This window comes from Microtus pennsylvanicus, chromosome 4 (assembly GCF_037038515.1).
Source record: "Microtus pennsylvanicus isolate mMicPen1 chromosome 4, mMicPen1.hap1, whole genome shotgun sequence".
NCBI classification, from domain to species: domain Eukaryota; kingdom Metazoa; phylum Chordata; class Mammalia; order Rodentia; family Cricetidae; genus Microtus; species Microtus pennsylvanicus.
This window is the reverse complement of record NC_134582.1, coordinates 97,223,330-97,240,602: the sequence shown is the minus strand read 5'-3', so window position 1 is coordinate 97,240,602 and position 17,273 is coordinate 97,223,330. Positions and strand designations below refer to the sequence as shown.

Here is a 17,273-nt window from a genome sequence, read left to right as displayed (position 1 = left end):
AAAGTTGTAGAGGTCATGGTGTTATGAGTTCAAATAGTTTAAGTAGCTGCATTATCAACTCCTACTGTCTGCGTGACTACAGACAAGTTACTCAGCCTCTCTGGGTTTCTGGCCTTGCAGCATTTGTATTTGAAACAGGAACTGTGAAAGGCCTGGAACAGAATAAATATAAATAATTAGCAAGTACAACTAATGATATAAATAGTGAGCACATAAATAATATATATACATAAATAATAGTATATAAAAGAAGTCACCAAACTTCGTGTAATGAAGTAGCTGATGCTTGACTCCCAGTCATTTGCTAGGAAGCAGGGGATAAGCAGTAAGGACTTTCAAAGTGAGCCCCTATTTATTAAGCAATCTCCACCTTCCTCTCTAAGCAAGGTGCTGAAGCCAAGATTCCGGTCACACACTCAGATGCTCATCTTGGGCTGGATTAGCTAATCCTGTGATCGGCCAATTAGCTTTCCCACTAACTTTCAGCCTCTCTATGGTAATGTTAGAGTAAATTCACCGTGCACCTCAGAAATGAAAGACGGGGAACATGTCCCCAGAGTGCAGGCGCCTGGCAGCAAGCACTAGATTTGGTTTACCTGTTCTCCCCAGCCTTCCCACACAACCACCTCTCTCTGTCTGAGGCGAGTAGACCCCTGCTCTGGGTACTATACAGAAAATTTGCAGGTGGGAGCTAAGGACACACGGGACGGGAAGGTACACTTTGGGGGCCCCTAAGCCTTATGTTCTCTAAGCAATTGACTCAGTCTTGCTGGCCTGTTGGCCTAAGTACAGTTGCCTACTTCCCATTCAGATTGTGGAGCTGTGCAGCCTGGGCTCACAGATTTGGAAGGCTGCCCAGTGGTTTGAATTCAGCATTTGAGCCCTGCTGAAATGACAGGAGAAACGAGCTCAGGTAGGCTGAACTGGCTGAACTCCACCACCTCCGCCTTCAGTTGAAAGGCTCCGCACAAGTGCACAGTAAGCACTGAGCTGTATCTGCCCATCTCCTGCTAGCCTTAAGCTTCAGAGGGACATGCGTTTGGTTTCCTGCAAGGTGTGGCTTTAGAAGCAGTTAGTGCCTTAGAGTTAGAGTGTTTCTCAGGATTGTACTAGTCATGGGAGTTTGTAAAATTCAACACAATCTCATAAACACACCTGCTTCAGATACCATGGTTAGAAGATAGGTTGTTGGAGGTTTGGGAGGGAAGGGTGGAAAAGAAACTCTGATGACCAAAAAAAAAAAGGGGGGGAGTAGACTGTTCTTTAAGTTTTCTGAGGGTTTCTGTCTTTGTTCCTATTTGAGAGTTTGAACAATCCAGTATTGAATGTAGTTCTGGAAGTAAACAAGTGTTAGGGCTGTCAAAAGCCTGGGCTGCATGCCTGGTCCTCCCCACATGGACTTTGCTGTTTGCACAAGGCCTGACCACTGTCATAGAGACCCCCTGACAAGCTGGAACCGATGCCTTCGGCTTGAAATGACCCCAACTGATGTATCATGTGTGTCTGTGGAAATAAGCCAGCCCTCAGTCACTCTATGATTGAACACAAACCTTTCCTTATGTCTGAAATGAATAATTTATTAAGATTAATAAGTTTGTTTGTAAGTAATTTTCTGTCTCCTCCCCAGCCTTGGATCGTGGAATCAGGTGTTTGGCAGGATGGGCCGGTGTGATCCCTATAATACCGCTGGTGTGGTGGCACACTGGGTGCCTGTGTTGACGCAGCAGGGACCATTTCCGCTTACTGAAGACCCCCATACCATCCAGTCCCTCTGCCCTCTCACTCTGCCTGGCTGGACACAGGCTTATGAGCATGCCACATGGTCTCCCCGCAATGCTGCCCTGTAGTGTTCTTATCTGCATTTTGTGAAATGCCTTCTTTGGCATTTCCTCACAAAAGACCCCTCCCTCTCCTCTCAGATACCTCTGCCCAACCTGACATTACATTTCTTGTTCTCCCCACCAAAGTCACTTCCAAACCTTTGCAGATCCTTCCCTGCCGCAGTTTCTAGTGAGAGGCCCTCTAGCCTCCTGGCGTCTCTATACTCCTGTTAGGCGGTGAGAATTCAGAAAGACATCTGGACTGGGAACCCAAAACTTAGATCCAGCCAATGCAGGAAGAAGTTAGGTTTGTTGTTGTTGTTGTTGTTGTTGTTGTTGTTGTTGTTGTTGCTGTTGAAGAGACTGAAGGAAAGAGGTTTTTGTGAACCAGTGCTCCAGGGAGAGGCTGATGCCCAGGGCTGTGGCAGCAGCACCATTCCCGAAAGCTCTGTGCGTTGAGGAAAATGGAAAAATTGTTCAAAATACCTGCATAGTGCAAAATGGCTTTGACGAGCATGTTCTTGGTACTGCAGGGAAGGGAGCCTCCCACCCTCTGCCCCAAGAGCTCTAGTGCAGAGAGAGCGGTAAAAGGGAGGAGACAGTTGGCACTTTGTGTGTGTTTTACCGCTAACATGAGCCCGGTAAACACTAGTCAGCTGCTCAGGGGGGTGGCTTCATTTAATAAAACAAGAAACACCGGAAGGAAATTTTATCTAGGTCAGGAGCCCTGAGCAAATCCTCTGTGTCTTTGTTTTCTCTCCTGCTGAGCTGGGAGCACGTGAATGCCTGCAGAATGAAACCAGTCTTTGTTAGGGCGCACGTTCTGGGCTGGGAGTGTGTGAAGTGCTGACATGTTCAAGTGAGCCTTTGTTAGCAGAATGTGTTGATTTGCATCTGTCTTGATTCTGAGCTGATTAAAGCCGTCCTAAGAGTAAAACTCAGTTCTTTGAAGGAATAGAATGCTAACAAAAATTGATGTCACTTGCTGCTACTTAATGGCTTTATTATTGCTCCTCTAATGTTTGTGTAGATGAGCTTATTTTAGGCTTTCTCATATCCCAATTTTGTCATGTGATTTTCAGAAATTCTATGCTAATATTAGATGTACCAATATTCAACACACACCCACGTTCTTTGTTAATTTTGTTGCTATTGTTTACGAGAGGGTTTTTCTATACATGCCAGGCTGACTTTGAACTTGTGGCAATCCCTGTCCATCTACCTCCCAAGTGCTGGGATTCCATGTGTGCCACCATGTTTAGCTTATACTCTTTATTACTTGAACTTAGCAAATCATACAAAAAAAAACTTGTTTTTTCAAACAGTGCCACATTATGGTAATCATTTTGACCAAGGACAGAGATGGGATGTGGAATGTAGAAGGAAAGGGAAGTCAGTAGTTGACTTAAATTTACTGCCAATCCACAAGAAGAAGAGCCATTCTTCTTGGCAACTGTACTGGCACGCCCTCCACATCCTGCCTGTCACTGCCCTCTATCAAGGAAATGGGCAAGAAGACCATAAGGCCAAGAACCGAAGCAGAGGCCATGGATGAATGCTGCTTACTGGCTTCTCAGCCTGCTTCCTAGTACAGACAACACAGGACCACCTGTCCAAGAGTGGCGCTACCCACAGTGGGCCCTCCCACATCAGTCGTGAATCTTTAAAAATGCCCCGTAGAGTTGCCTCTGGACCAATCTAATGGCGGCACTTTCTCAACTGAAGTTCCTAAGATGATGGTGGCTTGTGTGTCAAGTTGGCAAATAAATATATGAATAAATACATACATGCAAGCATACATACATACAAAAAAAATCTAACCAGGGCAGCAGGCAAGCCCCTGGGTGCTGCAGTGTGTCAAAAAAGAAAGACGCTGTTCAGATTTGCAGTTTGTAATGGGAACACAACCGTGATTGGAAAGCTAAGGCACAGATCAAAGCAATGCAGCATGCCTGAGCGGGGTACCAGTGCTCAATCGTGCACGAGAACTGGTGCTTTGTCGTGTGAAATATGCCAGTTTGACACAACCAATAAGTCTTTCTTCGGGGACTTCTTTCTTTTCCAGCACTGCAGTGACTTCGGCCAAGGTGGCTGTTAATGGCGTTCACCTGCATTACCAGAGAACAGGAGAAGGGGAGCATGCAGTCCTCCTGCTCCCTGGGATGCTGGGTATGTGTGGATTTGAATAGGCTGTTTCTGCAGGCTGTGGATCCCCCATAATGCATCATGACGGTAGATGCCAAGCATCGATTACCTATGTTAGCGCTCATTGAAGGCTTTTAATGAATACTTGCCTCACTCAGAGTTGAGTGATTTGGAAAAGTAAATAACTTTCTACTGTATTAATGTTTTATTCTTTTACCCATTCTTCTCACATTTAAACACACTGTAAAAATGGTTTCCTACTATTGGGGAGGACTGCAGGGGTCAAGGAGATAGAGGGTCCAAAGAAAGAGGGATCCAACGATGAAGATAGTGAGCTGGTGACCAGCCATACCTGTTTGTTTGCCTCATATCCAAAGGTTTTCTGGAATGTGAGACTTGAAGTGCTAAGCCCAGGACAGGAGGCAGGGGAATCAGTGCGTTTGACTTGTTTAATAAAAGTAAAGGGGTTGTTAAAAGACTGTTCTTTCTTCTTGCTTCCTAGCAGGGTCTCACTTTATAGCTCAAACTTGCCTTAGCTTCATACATACTGAGAGGACAGGTTTGTGCCACTATCCTCAACTAGCTTAGAGTCCTTTTCAAAATCAAAATCGGATTAATAAATCACTTTCTGCAGCGTACGGAGCATTTTGGAAACTACTGAATCTTAGTCTAACTTCATAGAACAACAGTCCAGGTATAGAAAGTTCTTAAACTTATAGAGGGAGTTTGCAGTCATCTCCCAAGACATCCTGAAACTACTTCTAAGGCATTTAGGGTTGCTGCTCTATTTCTTAGGTATTTATGTAATCCCAGTATATACTTATTGTGACTTGCCTCTTCCTACCAAAGGTAGTAAGCTAAAATTTTCAGCTACTTTCGGTCCTCCTTGCTAGGCCTTCACTGATGGAGTCCCACTGTAGCCTTGGGACATTTAGTGCCTTTTTCTTAAGCTTCTGTAATCAAGGAGATATTTACTCCAATAGCTGATGTACAGTTAAATCATCAGTAAAAATAATTTGCCACATTATTATTATTATTTTAACATTGCAGCTATTAACTATGCAAAGCACCCACCCCCAGTATAATTTTTCATTTCTGTAAAATATTAGCATGATTCTAAAGCTTTAAAATGGATCAGTGGGATTCTCTCTCCTGCCTTGTCCCCCAGTGCCCATGGGTCACTCTGATATCATACACTGATAAGTATGCATATTCTCAAAACGTTTGTGGGAGGTTTTAGCAATCTTGGTCTTCAAACGCAATTATTTTCCTGTTTGGGAAACTATCATTTTAGTCTACCCCCCCTCTAGTTCTGCCCTAATTCCTGCCCCTCCTCCAGGATAGTTCCTTCTAGATCAGGGAGAGACAAGAAACTCCCATGAGAGACCAGTAGACAAGGGCTGGAAATTCGCTGGTCTGCTTTAGAGCTCAACTGGGTGTGTTTCCCATCTATTCTGTGGCCTGGATAGTGGGTGCTTAGAAATAAAAAAAAAACCCTGCACAGTAAATACACCTGCTGCTGGAGCTCTTACTAAGTGACCTTCCACAAACATAGTGGATGTGAGCACACCACACCTTAATTGGTGAGCAGGGGGCTTGCCAGACAGGGCTGCCACAGGCTCTTGGCATAGGCTCATTTGTTTTATAAACTATGATTTGATTTCCTAAGCATGAATGTTTCAGTGCTTTAATTTGCTTTCCTCTATTTTGGTTGTAGCTAAATAAAATAAAATAAACTCATTTATATTAGCTTAATGAAAATGAAAACATCTGGACTTCTACCTGGATGCCACTGGGTCTCCATCATTTCTTAGTCATTTTTCTTTAGAGAAAAGAGAGAGAAGGGGTATCCAGAAACTATCAAATATGAAAGTTTATTTCAATACAGTTTAGTTAATTTCTTCAATGGATCGGTAGGAGAGAACTACCCTGAAAGGCTGTCAAACGAGCCACAAAAATACGGGTCCTGAGCCTCGCTTCCTCAAAATCACCACTAGAGGGAGCTCAGAGGCCGGTCCTAACTCCACGAGGCGTGGAAATCCGCCTCTGGGTGAACTCGGCCCTTGCAGGGCAGCTTTCCCTGGCTAACTTTGAAGATAAAGAACCAAGAACTGTGTTTTGGTACCGCTTCCATTTCACTCTGGTGTGTTGGCGACACTGAGAACATTCAAAATGTAACCCGGTGGCTGTTTTCAGGAAGTGGAAGCACCGATTTTGCACCACAACTTCAGAACCTAAACAAGAAGCGCTTCACAGTGGTTGCCTGGGACCCTCGAGGATACGGACAGTCCAGACCCCCAGATCGAGACTTCCCACTGGACTTTTTTGAAAGGGATGCAAAGGATGCTGTTGACTTGATGAAGGTGAGACGCAGAGAAGTGCTGGAGTGGGGGAAGATGACTGGACCAATCTTCATGTATTCTAATGCCTGGCATTCTTTCTTTCAATACCTAATACGAGTCTTACATAAGGAAGGCCTAAAGGACTGAGTGGAAACAGAGCCAGCCCTCTAACGAGGCTACTACCAAGACACTGTGTCTTTACAGCCAGTTTCATGGCATACATCAGTGCACAGTTTTAATTGTTGCTTTGTGTTGCTTTGCTTTGAGACAGGTTTTCACTGTGTAGTCTAAGCATGCCAGGACTGCAGGCCTACCACACTTACACACAGCAGAATAGACAGCTTTATATCGATGTCACTGGAGTCCTAAGCCAGAGGCTCAACTCCATGGCTTCCAATGTGCCCGGAGTAGTCACTCACCCCTAAGAAAGCAGAAAGAGGTGGTGGTAAAGAGGCAGGAATGCGTTTTTTAACAAAACTGTCATTTGGAGAAGGTGAAAAGGAAGCCTGTCCTCCCATCTTCCAGGTACTGGCATGAGCCTTAGGTTTAAGTAGAGCAGGAAATGGAAAAGAGGCTAGAAGTCTGCATAACTAAATCGTCTTGGTTAAGGTGTGATCTGGTGTTATCTCAGTTCTGGTTCTGTAAGGTGGCCTGAAGAATCATGATGGCCTATGTTTTTAGGTGGGGGACATCATCTCGTGGGGTGATCTGTCTGTAAGGCTCTGCCGTTCCTGGAATCCAAGCTGGCTTCGGGCTTGGGACAATGTGGGTCTGGAACAGAATACTGTAAAAGGCAACAGTAAGATGTCACCACTGCTCCTATGTTTAAGCCTTCAGCCTTAAAGGGGGTTGTCTTGTTTGGGTTACCATTGCTGTAGAGAAACCCCGTGACCAGAGCAGAATGGGGAGGAAAGGGTTTTTCCAGCTTACACTTCCATACCACAGTTCATCAAAGGAAGTCAGAACAGGAACTCACACTGGCCAGGAGCCTGGAGGCAGGAGCTGATGTAGAGGTCATGGTAGGGGTGCTGATTGCTGCCTTGTTCAGCCTTTCTTTTTTTCTTTCTCTTTTTCTCTTGTTCTTTCTCTCTCCCTCTTTCTTTTTTCTCTTTCTTTCTTTCTTTCTTTCTCTCTTTCCCTCTTTCTCTCCTTTTTCTTTTCTCTCTCTATTTCTCTTTCTCTCTTTTTTCTTTCTCTCTATTTCTCCCTTTCTCTCTCTTTCTCTCTTCTTCTCATTCTCTCTTTCTCCCCTCTCCCTCTATTCCTCTCTCCCTTCCTCTCTGTCCCCCTTTCTCTCTTCCCTTCTCTGTCTCTCTCCCCCTTCCTCTCTCTTTCCCTCTTAATTGAAGCTGCCTTCTCTCTGATAACTCTAGCTTGTATCTAGTTGACATAAAACTAACCAGTGCTGGGGGTTAGGACTGATTATGTTGGTTAGGTCACATACAGACACTCCTTGAATGTTTAACATGCCTACAACCAGAGTTGAGCAGGAATCCAACCCAAAGTAAAGATGATACAAAATGAAGATGGAAAAGTCCAGCTTTTACCCTGATTTTAATTAATTACCTTGTAGGCCCAGGTGAGAAATCAATGCCTTTAAGCAAACATGGTATTTTATTTGGGTGTTTGTCGGGGACAAATACCACTTACCAGAGGAGGGGCGTGAGGATTAGAAAAACAAGCAAAGAGCACAAAGACACAACTAAAAATAATAAAACAGAAACATAGGGGTAGTATCGGGAGAGAGTGAATACTGAAATTCACCTGCGTTTGTTTTTCCAAACGCAAAAGGGGGAGGAAGACAAAAGACTGCTTTAACAGGATACAGACAACTAGGACAGTTATTTGCTTCAACTTTGAGACATCAAATCATTGGCATTCTGTTGTTTAGGCAGTGAACCCACCCTAGACCAAGTGTCCAAGGAGCAGAGGTATGCCTGAATAGCCTGACCATTGGTCAGGCTGGAGTAAATCCATCTGTATGGGCCATGTTAATGCCAAAGAGACCAAGAAACCACACCCTAGGTCAGGGTGTATAGCCACACTTGTCAAAAACTCTGAACCAGCTAAAACTCTCTGACCTTCAGACAAGGTGGAAATAGGCTCACAGTTTTGGTCCTCCATAGTTATTTTGATTTTTTGAGGCAGGGTCTTGCTGTGTAACCCTGGCTAGCCACACTAGCAGCAGGGTAACCTCTACCTGAGTGCTGGGATTAGAGGTGCGATACCAACGGCATCAGACTTCACCTTGCATCCTCCAAGTTGGCTGTTTTGAAAATGTGTCAAGGAGATGCTGCTTCCTTCCCGACGAACATAACACTTACTGCCCTTCTCCGTGATCTCACTCGCTGTGGTTTCAGCTGTGGAAATATTAAGTGAAAAATTGCAGAAATAATTCATAATCTATAGTGCCTTATAACTTACGTTTACTTTTAGCATATCTATTAAAACATAAAAGCTGTACATTCCAGGAGGGTTAAGTAAGGTTCCAGTACGTGTCTATTCTGCATGTTCAAACCAGGTTAAACATGTCTGCCACAACAACTATTGTTGCTCAGTTGCTTTCCACCTTGTTTTCTGAAACAAGGTCACTCGTTGGCCTGAAGGTCACCAAGTAGGTTAGGTTGGATGGCCAACAAGCTTCAGGGATCCTCCTGTCTCCAAATCAGAGCTGGGATGTGCCACAATGGCTGGCTTTCTTGGGTCCTGGGAAGGAACTCGGATCCTCGTGTTTGTACTGCAAACACTTTGCCAATAGAACTATCTCCCCCAGTCTCCAGCATGTATCATTTCCTCATGAGGAAAACTTCCAAAATATTTCCTTCTGTTTTTCTGAAATATAAGTTTGTTAATATTATGAGTTTTAAATTCCCTGCGATTCTGAGTGGTACAGTCAAGTGTGCTGCCCATCCATCCTACCCAAACTGTAAGACATCGCCTGTCCAGAATATCCACTCTAGACTGTGTGTGTGTGTGCGTGTGCCTCTGTGTGTGTGTGTGTGTGTGTGTATAGATTGGTTCCATCTATGTTTCAAATCATCTGTGGTAGGGCAGCATCTTGGAATGTAACCCCAGGAGGTACAAGAGAGCTGCTGAAACAGGGCGGTGGTGGCGCACGCCTTTAATCTCAGCACTCAGAGACGCAGAGGCAGGCAGATTTCTGTGAGTTCGAGTACAGCCTGGTCTACAGAGTGAGTTTCAGGACAACCAGAGCTACACAGAGAAACCCTGTTTCGAGAGAGCTGGATGTATGCACGGTCTTATTCTATGCATCATCTAGTGGTAAAGAATTAACTTTAAGCTACTTTTTTGCTATAAAGGTGCTCAGGGACATTTGTCACTGTTGTGATTATGAGCAGTGCCGTGTGTATTATATCCCGGGTCTGTCTCCTGGTGACTGAATCCAGGAGGTAGTGTGCTAAGGCTGTAGAGAATGTATCCGCATTCAGATGGTTATCCAGAGTATGCACACACACGTGTGATCCACCAGCAATTATCAGCATTTGTCGGTTCCTTATTTTTAATCTTTTCAGACCCTCCATTTTACTTCTAGAAGCCTCTTCCATATGTTTGTCAGCTTTCTCTACCGAGTCCATTTTCAGGGTCCTGGTTGGCTCACCCAAGGATGGATGCAGCTTTACCGCGACACCATGCTCCCTCTTGTCTCTAGGCAGCTCTTCCCTCAGTGGCAGCTGTGGCTTCACCAGATACCCTGCTGCCTTTTATTTTATGCCCCTCTCCAATCTACAGGATTGCCTGCCTTCTGAGCCTTGCTTGGGTGTATGCACACCCGGTGCTTGTCCTACCCAAATACAGCGGATTTCTGCTGATTCTGCTGATTCTCTCCTTTGATGTTTTATCCAGCCAGAAGATAGGCTTCCTGCATAGGTCAAAATAATGGTGTATACTCAAGTTTTTATGACAGTTACATTGTAGCAAAGCCAATTGACACTAGGTCTCTAAGTGGCAGACTTGTAGAATTCTGATGGCCACCACCCAGGTTCTTTAAAGAGAGTGGAGTGGTCACTGGGCCCCGTGTCCTGCTGTGCTGGTCACAGGTCAACAGCAGCTATGCCATGGCTTCTCCTATGTTGCCCACAGGTGCTGCAGTTCAAGCAGGTCTCCCTCCTGGGCTGGAGTGACGGGGGCATAACTGCACTCATTGCTGCTGCTAAGAACCCATCTTACATCCGCAAGATGCTGATCTGGGGGGCGAACGCCTACGTCACTGAAGAAGATTGCAGGATTTACCAGGGTAAGTTCTGCCAGTCATAGACGGTGTCCTGACGATCCTCCTTGCTCCCCCCATCCCCCATCTTTTGTTTTGATATGTATTGAGTGACAAGCCGCTCACCCACTTGCAATTCTCAGCTCTAAGGGCAAAAGAAGAATGCTCTTTCAGGAAAGTCATATAATTTAACCAACCTAGGGAGGGGTAGTGTTCTATTTCCAGAAGCGAAACTTGGATGACTCAGGCCACAGCTCTGGGAGAGCAGTGTTTACGTTCACTACCACGGGTAGTGAGCCTGGAGGAAGGAGGAGGCGCTCTGAAGTGTTACGCAGAACCTCATTTAAAGTAATGTGAAAGCCAGTTGCAGTGATGCGTGCCTGAAATCTCAGCCGCTTGGGAGGTTAGGGCTGGGGAATTCTGAGTTCGAAGCAAGCATGGGCAGTGTAGCGTTGCCTTGTCTCAAAATGAAAGTTGTGAATGAGTGAATGCATGAATGTAATGAGTCTTAGAGGAAGCACTGGGCTGAAAATTTAACCTATGTTTTGATTACAATAATCTGTGCAGTTTTCTTGGCTAAAGTCTCATTTAAGCTTCTCCTCGACGCTTTTTGGGGCCCAGGAGTGGCACCGGTGAGCCTGAGCCTGTGGCTCAACGCTAGCCTGCTGCTTGCATTTGTAAAGCTGAGGCACCAATGAAAAGTTAGTTCATGAGCTAGAGGCCAAACTACATCTACATCCTAACCTAACTCTCCCTTGTTTTTCTTCTCCCAGTACTGCTGCCTTGACTGTTCCAATAGCCAGAGCAGAGGGAAGTGTTGATTGGAATTATTAGACACCCAACCCTGGCATTGTTTAGTCTCTAGCAAGCTTTCTGAATTGGGAAGACAACTCTCTCAGAAGGAAAGAGAGATACCACAGGACTTGGGGCCATCACTGGGGCAAAAGAGAAGCTGCTTGGATTTCCCACCACTCCAACCTTCCACCCTGGCCCATCACAACCCTCCCTTTCTCACTGGAAGCTTTTTGTCTCTTTACTAAGGCGTAGATGACCTAACAGAAGCAGTTTATTCCCACTGGGTCCAGCATTTTCTCTCCACAGCTGTGTCTATAGTACATCTTTGGCTGGGTCTGTTGGCCTTCAGAGCCTGAAATCTTTACTTTCTAGCCCTGACAGACATTGGCAGAGCCCTGCACATGCTATGGCCCTTCCAGGCGTCCCGCCATTCACCTTGTAAGCTCCTCAGAGGCTACATCCAGTTCTGGAATCTTAGTTCGCTACCATCTTCCCATTTCTAAAGCAATCTGAAACTCTTAAAAACAGATGACCGAGAAACCGATCCTCGTCTGACCTCCACCCGTCCTCACCATCCTCCCGCCTGGCTCAGAGTCTGCCTTGTCCAGAGTAGGCTGCTCCACTGTTGCCATCCATGAGCTCCTGCTGCTGCCGACCCCAGATGCCTCCACTTCTTCCAAATCCTTGACTTCCCTTGCTTGGTCCTTCCTCTCTGCCTCAACAGGTAAACATGATTCCTGCTCCAAAATACTCCTCCCCATGCTGTATCTGGCCCCACAACTTTATTAAAATAGGCACCCATGTTCTTGCACCTTCAGTGACTTGGGGTCCTTCTGCTGCTCTCTACTGAACGGTCCTCACTGAGGTAGGTATAATATTGTCAAAGACAGTACATACTTTTGTCAGCAGCACTCCCTCACTACTCTCTAGATATTTGGATTACGTGCTGCGTTTGTAAGGTCTGTAGAAATACCTGCCCCACACACATTGGTCACCAGCGTCATCTCCTCTTTTCCTGGCCATTCACTTTTCAAAGAAGCAGCTTCCAGTACCAACTTGCTTTTGTGTAGCTGGAGACTGCTCTTTCATTCCCCAGCTGCCCAGACCCGAATAATCACTATATTAATTACAACACTGCTTGGCCAATGACTCAGGCATATTTCTAGCTAGCTCTTACGTCTCGAATGAACCTACTTCTATTAATCTGTGCATTGTCAGGAAGCTATGGTTTATTGGTAAAAGTTCTGAACATCTGCAGTGACGTAGCATCTCTCTTACTTCTCCTTCTTTCTCTCTATATCCCTTCCAGCCTGGTTATATTCTGCTCTACCATAGGCCAAAGCAGCTTTATTTAACCAATAAAAGCAACATATATACAAAAGGACATCCCACACACATCAGTTTTGTTTTTTGTCTTCCATTGTTTTTGTTTCCTTCTGCTTTCTTTGGATTCTGATTTGTTTTATGCCCTCTAATCTCAAAGTTAAAATCTTGGTTATTGATTTGAGATGTTAATTTTTTAATATATCATTTAATGCTATATATATGGGTTATTAGATCTAGAGCAGACATATATATATATATATGATTTATTAGATTGTTTTTCAGGATGCAGTCTGGGCACCCCAACCAGGGCTGTCTCACACTGGAGCAGCTGAGAATCCAGGCATGCCTCCGTCAGCAAGGCTGGATGCCTTAGCAGTCCCATTCTGAAGGCCTGGAGGATTCTCAGATAGCTGCTGGTCTTCTGTCCACATTGGAATCCTGAAGGTGGTGGTTTGAATATTGGTGAAGGAATGCTGCAGTGTCTTAGTTAGGGTTCCAGTTGCGGTGATAAAATACCATGACCAAAGCCAGGCAGTGGTGGCTCACACCTTTAATCCCTGCACTAGGAAGGCAGAAGTAGGTGGATCCCTGTGAGTTTGAGGCCAGCGTGGTCTACAAGAGCTAGTTCCAGGACAGGCTCCAAAGTTACAGAGTAACCCTGTCTCGAAAAAACAAACAAAAACAAAACACAGTGACCAAAAGCCAACTAGGGAAGGATAAGGAGAGGGTTTATTTCACCTTACAACTCTCGGGTCACTCTGCCACTGAGGGAAGTCAGGGCAAGAACTCCAGGCAGGAACTGAGGCAGAGGCCATGGAGGAGTGATGCCTACTGGTTTGCTCCTTCCTGTTTGTTTGCTCAGCCTGCTTTCTTAGAAAACTCTGGACCCCCAGCCCAGGGGTGGTTCCACCCTCAATGAGCAAGCCCACCTCCCCCCCACATACATCAATCATCAATCAAGAAAATACAACACAAGCCTGCCCACAGGCCAATCAGGTGAGAGCATTTTCTCAATTAACACTCCCTCTTCCCAAATGTCTCTCGCTTGTGCGGTATTGACTGCCCAGCACATGTGGCAACCTGACAGATGGACTTGCCAGCAAGAAGGAAGGCAATCAGACGAAAAGAAACTTCCTTTTTCCAGGTCCCTTTTGGGGGCTGACAACAGAGGGTGTGGTCTTCCTGCTTGGATTCATCTGATTAAGAAAAACTCTCACAGAGTCCCCAGCAGCTTGGGTTTAGTTGATTCCAGATGCTGTCAAGCTGACAGCAAAAATTAGCCATCATAGCACCTACGAATTTTTTTTTTTTTTTTTTTTGTTTTTCGAGACAGGGTTTCTCTGTGGTTTTGGAGCCTGTCCTGGAACTAGCTCTTGTAGACCAGGCTGGTCTCAAACACACAGAGATCCGCCTGCCTCTGCCTCCCAAGTGCTGGGATTAAAGGCGTGCGCCACCACCACCCGGCATTTTACCATGTTACCATGTTAAGTATTTCACTCATCAAAAGATATTTCAAAATATCTTTTCTAATATAATATCTCGTAGGTACTTAGAAATGAAATGTTTAATTTCTAAATACTTGGGGTTTCCTAGATATCTTTTTGCTATTTGTATTTAATTTGCCTAGATTTGGAAAACATACTTTGTATGGTTTCACTTCTTTAAATTTAGAACATGGACTGGACTATCTTCTTCTAAAATTGAACACTGCCCCCATCTCCTTGCTGGCTTTCCTCTGCCATTCAGCTAACACTTGCATGTAACATGTAACAGATGCCTGTAAGTTTCCATGGAGGGTTCAGTTCTCCCCTGCCCTCTGTGTCTCACCGTGATTTTGTTCTGTTGATGCCACGCAATGACTCCTGAGTTATATCCCCCGTCCCCTCCCTGTTTCCCTCACTCTCCTGGTTCAGAACCTTGGGCTCATGGGATATTCTCTTCTCCATAGCAGAAAATCCCTTGTAAGGCAAAAGTCAAGATGTTCCATCTCCCACTTTAAAATAAATAAATAAATAAGTCCTCTAGTAACTTCAAAGAAGTCCACTCAGCCCCTGCCAATCTGGCTCCACTCAGCCCTCCAGCTCCTCTCTACTCTGTCTTCCCACACACATCCTGCTTTATAAAGCTGCCTTTGGGATGCACCTTGTCCTTTCCCAGGCACATCCTTCTCAGTAGTCACCCCAATACCCAGCTCCCAGGGTACCACCTCAAGGTGTCCCAGAGCCCTTATGCCCTGTGGACCCATAATGGGATGCACATGCCCACACCGTGGTACTTTGGCCCAAGTACTGCCATCTAGTTACTCCTTCGCCCTAGTTACTGTAGAATAAGTTTCCCATCACAATGGTGCTGACCTTCCCTGCTTTCTGAAACAAAATAAAAGCTCTCTCAGTCCCACAATACTCACTGTCTAGAGTGTCTCTGTTTCCTTCCCTAACCACCATTGCCACTTCCTCATCCTGGAAAGTGACCTCTGACCCACCATTCCAGTGGAGAGAGTAACCAACCCTCAGGACACTTGGCTGTTCTGTGTTACTTTTGGATCCCTGCCCCCATGGTCATTGAAAGCAGTCTACTGCTGTGCATGGTACAGTTTCTACCTTCTCCAGCTTCCTCCCGATGCCTTTCTGGCCACTGCATTGTCATGGCCCTGGCATCTGTCTCTGTTTTCTGTTTGGCTTTGATATGTGGGACAGTGTCATTGAGTTCCCCAAGTACCATTCTTGCTTTCTGATCTTGTTTTCCATGTATGTGCATGGGGGGGGGGGGCTTACATGCACACATGTATGTGTTGGAGTGTGGGTGCCTGTGTATGTGCCCAGGCAGTAGAGGCTAGAGGTCCACTTGGGGTGTTGTTTGTTTTCTGACTCAGGATCTGTCCTTGAACCTGGTGTTCACTGCTTAGGCAAGGCTGACTGGCCTGTGAGCCCTGGGATCTGCCTGTCTCTGCTTTCCCAGCACCTGGATTACAGGCATGCATCACTGCATTTAGGCTTTTGATGTGGGTTCTAGAGTCAAATTCAGATCCTCATGCAGCAGGTGTGACAAGTCTATACTGCCTGAACTACCACCTACCACCCCCCTCTACTCCCCTCCCCTCCCCCGCCTTCAAAGCCAGCATCACCAGTGTGTTGCCCACTCTGGCATCAAGCCCTTGGACTCAAACAGCCCTCACTCCTTAGCCTCCTGAGCAGCTCAGATTACAAGCACACTCTACCATGCTCAGCTGTGTCCTCGCTCTGTGCCCCTCCCTGTCTTCTCCTAGCTTCCAAGCCCCACATACTGGGTTCTTCATTTAATTTTTTCATATCTGGTTGCCATACAGATACCGTGCCACATCTAAAAACTGAACTCAGTCCTTCCCCTTGTCCTGTTCCTCTTGCTAAATGTCTTACCCTGGTAAATGATTCACCAGGGAGCACAGTACACACTGGTTTCAGATCTGAACACAGCCAGCCTATTACCTTGGCTTTACTTTCTGTAGCTTTTACTCTATGTTCTGAAGTCTTTAATGAACAACTCCAGAGTAATCAATCCTTATGTTTTAAGTTGTGGGCCACAGTGAGAAGAATGCCGGAACATTCTGTCACACCTGGTGCTGCTATATGCTATCCAGATCACAAACCATGCCTTGGTCCAGTGTATCTCCTATAGCCTGCATGCCGTCTGCTTGTTAGTCCTCAGAAACCATCAGCGTCAATAAATCCACTGTCAACTTGCTGCCCTTCCTGCATTCCATGCACACTTGTCTTACTTAAAACACTTCCTCTGGGATCCTGAAGGCTTGCCGCAGACCTGACATTTCCATAGATACCTTTCATTCTGAAACTGTGCATAAATTAATCCATTAAAAGAACCCCAGGCTGTCTCATAGCAGCCCTGTGATTCAGTGGGGATACTACTGAGCGTTAATCCACTGGGTTCTCAAAAGCTCTTGGCCTTCACATCACAAGGAACTTGGTTTTTCCTAACTGATTTTTAAAGCTTCTTTTTATCTCTTTTTTTAATATTTAGTCATTATAATTCAACCCTTCTGGCGTAAGTAAACTATGCTACTTGTGGGCCTACAGGAGCCCAGATTGATCCTGCTGACACTGCTATGTCTATGCACTTTGTCCCAGTTCACTCTGCCTCCCCAGAACCCGGATCCTCCTGTGCTTTGGTCACATAGGCTGATGCTCCCAAACAAAAACAGTTTGTCATCAGGCCACACCAAGATGATAATTGTATGTGTGTTAGCGTTTCTTGCATGTACCGCTGTCCCTGGATTGTTCTTTCCCCTCATTACACTGCTAAGATTCTCTCGTGCTGCTGCTCGTGGCTGTGGTGCCCTGGTTCCCACCACTGGGTTGTATTCACAGTTACAGTGGGCAAATCTGCCATTTAGTTTGTGCCCTCCTTGGCCCTCACGTTGCTGGCGACCCTCCTACCATCTCCAGCGGATGAACACTAAAGAAACTGCTGGCTGCTGGGTGCAGAGACCACATGTCATTCTTGTATGGGAACAGTGAGCATGGACTCCAATTGGCCTTGCCTCCTTTCTGCTGATGCTGCTTGACTCTGTTGTCAGGGTTTGCTTTCTCTCTTACAGACTCCCTCAAACATATTCTCTAGTTA

General features: G+C 45.6%; 1 protein-coding gene across 1 annotated transcript in view; it reads left to right on the top strand.

Moving 5' to 3' along the window:
- The window catches only part of Bphl (biphenyl hydrolase like), a 33,719-nt gene that overhangs the window by 1,888 nt on the left and 14,558 nt on the right, over window positions 1–17,273 (top strand). Inside the window, exons 2-4 of the mRNA XM_075969920.1 lie at window positions 3,886–3,989; window positions 6,162–6,328; window positions 10,409–10,562. Of these exons, the coding sequence (XP_075826035.1) occupies window positions 3,886–3,989; window positions 6,162–6,328; window positions 10,409–10,562 (425 nt within the window). The remainder of the gene's footprint in view (window positions 1–3,885; window positions 3,990–6,161; window positions 6,329–10,408; window positions 10,563–17,273) is intronic.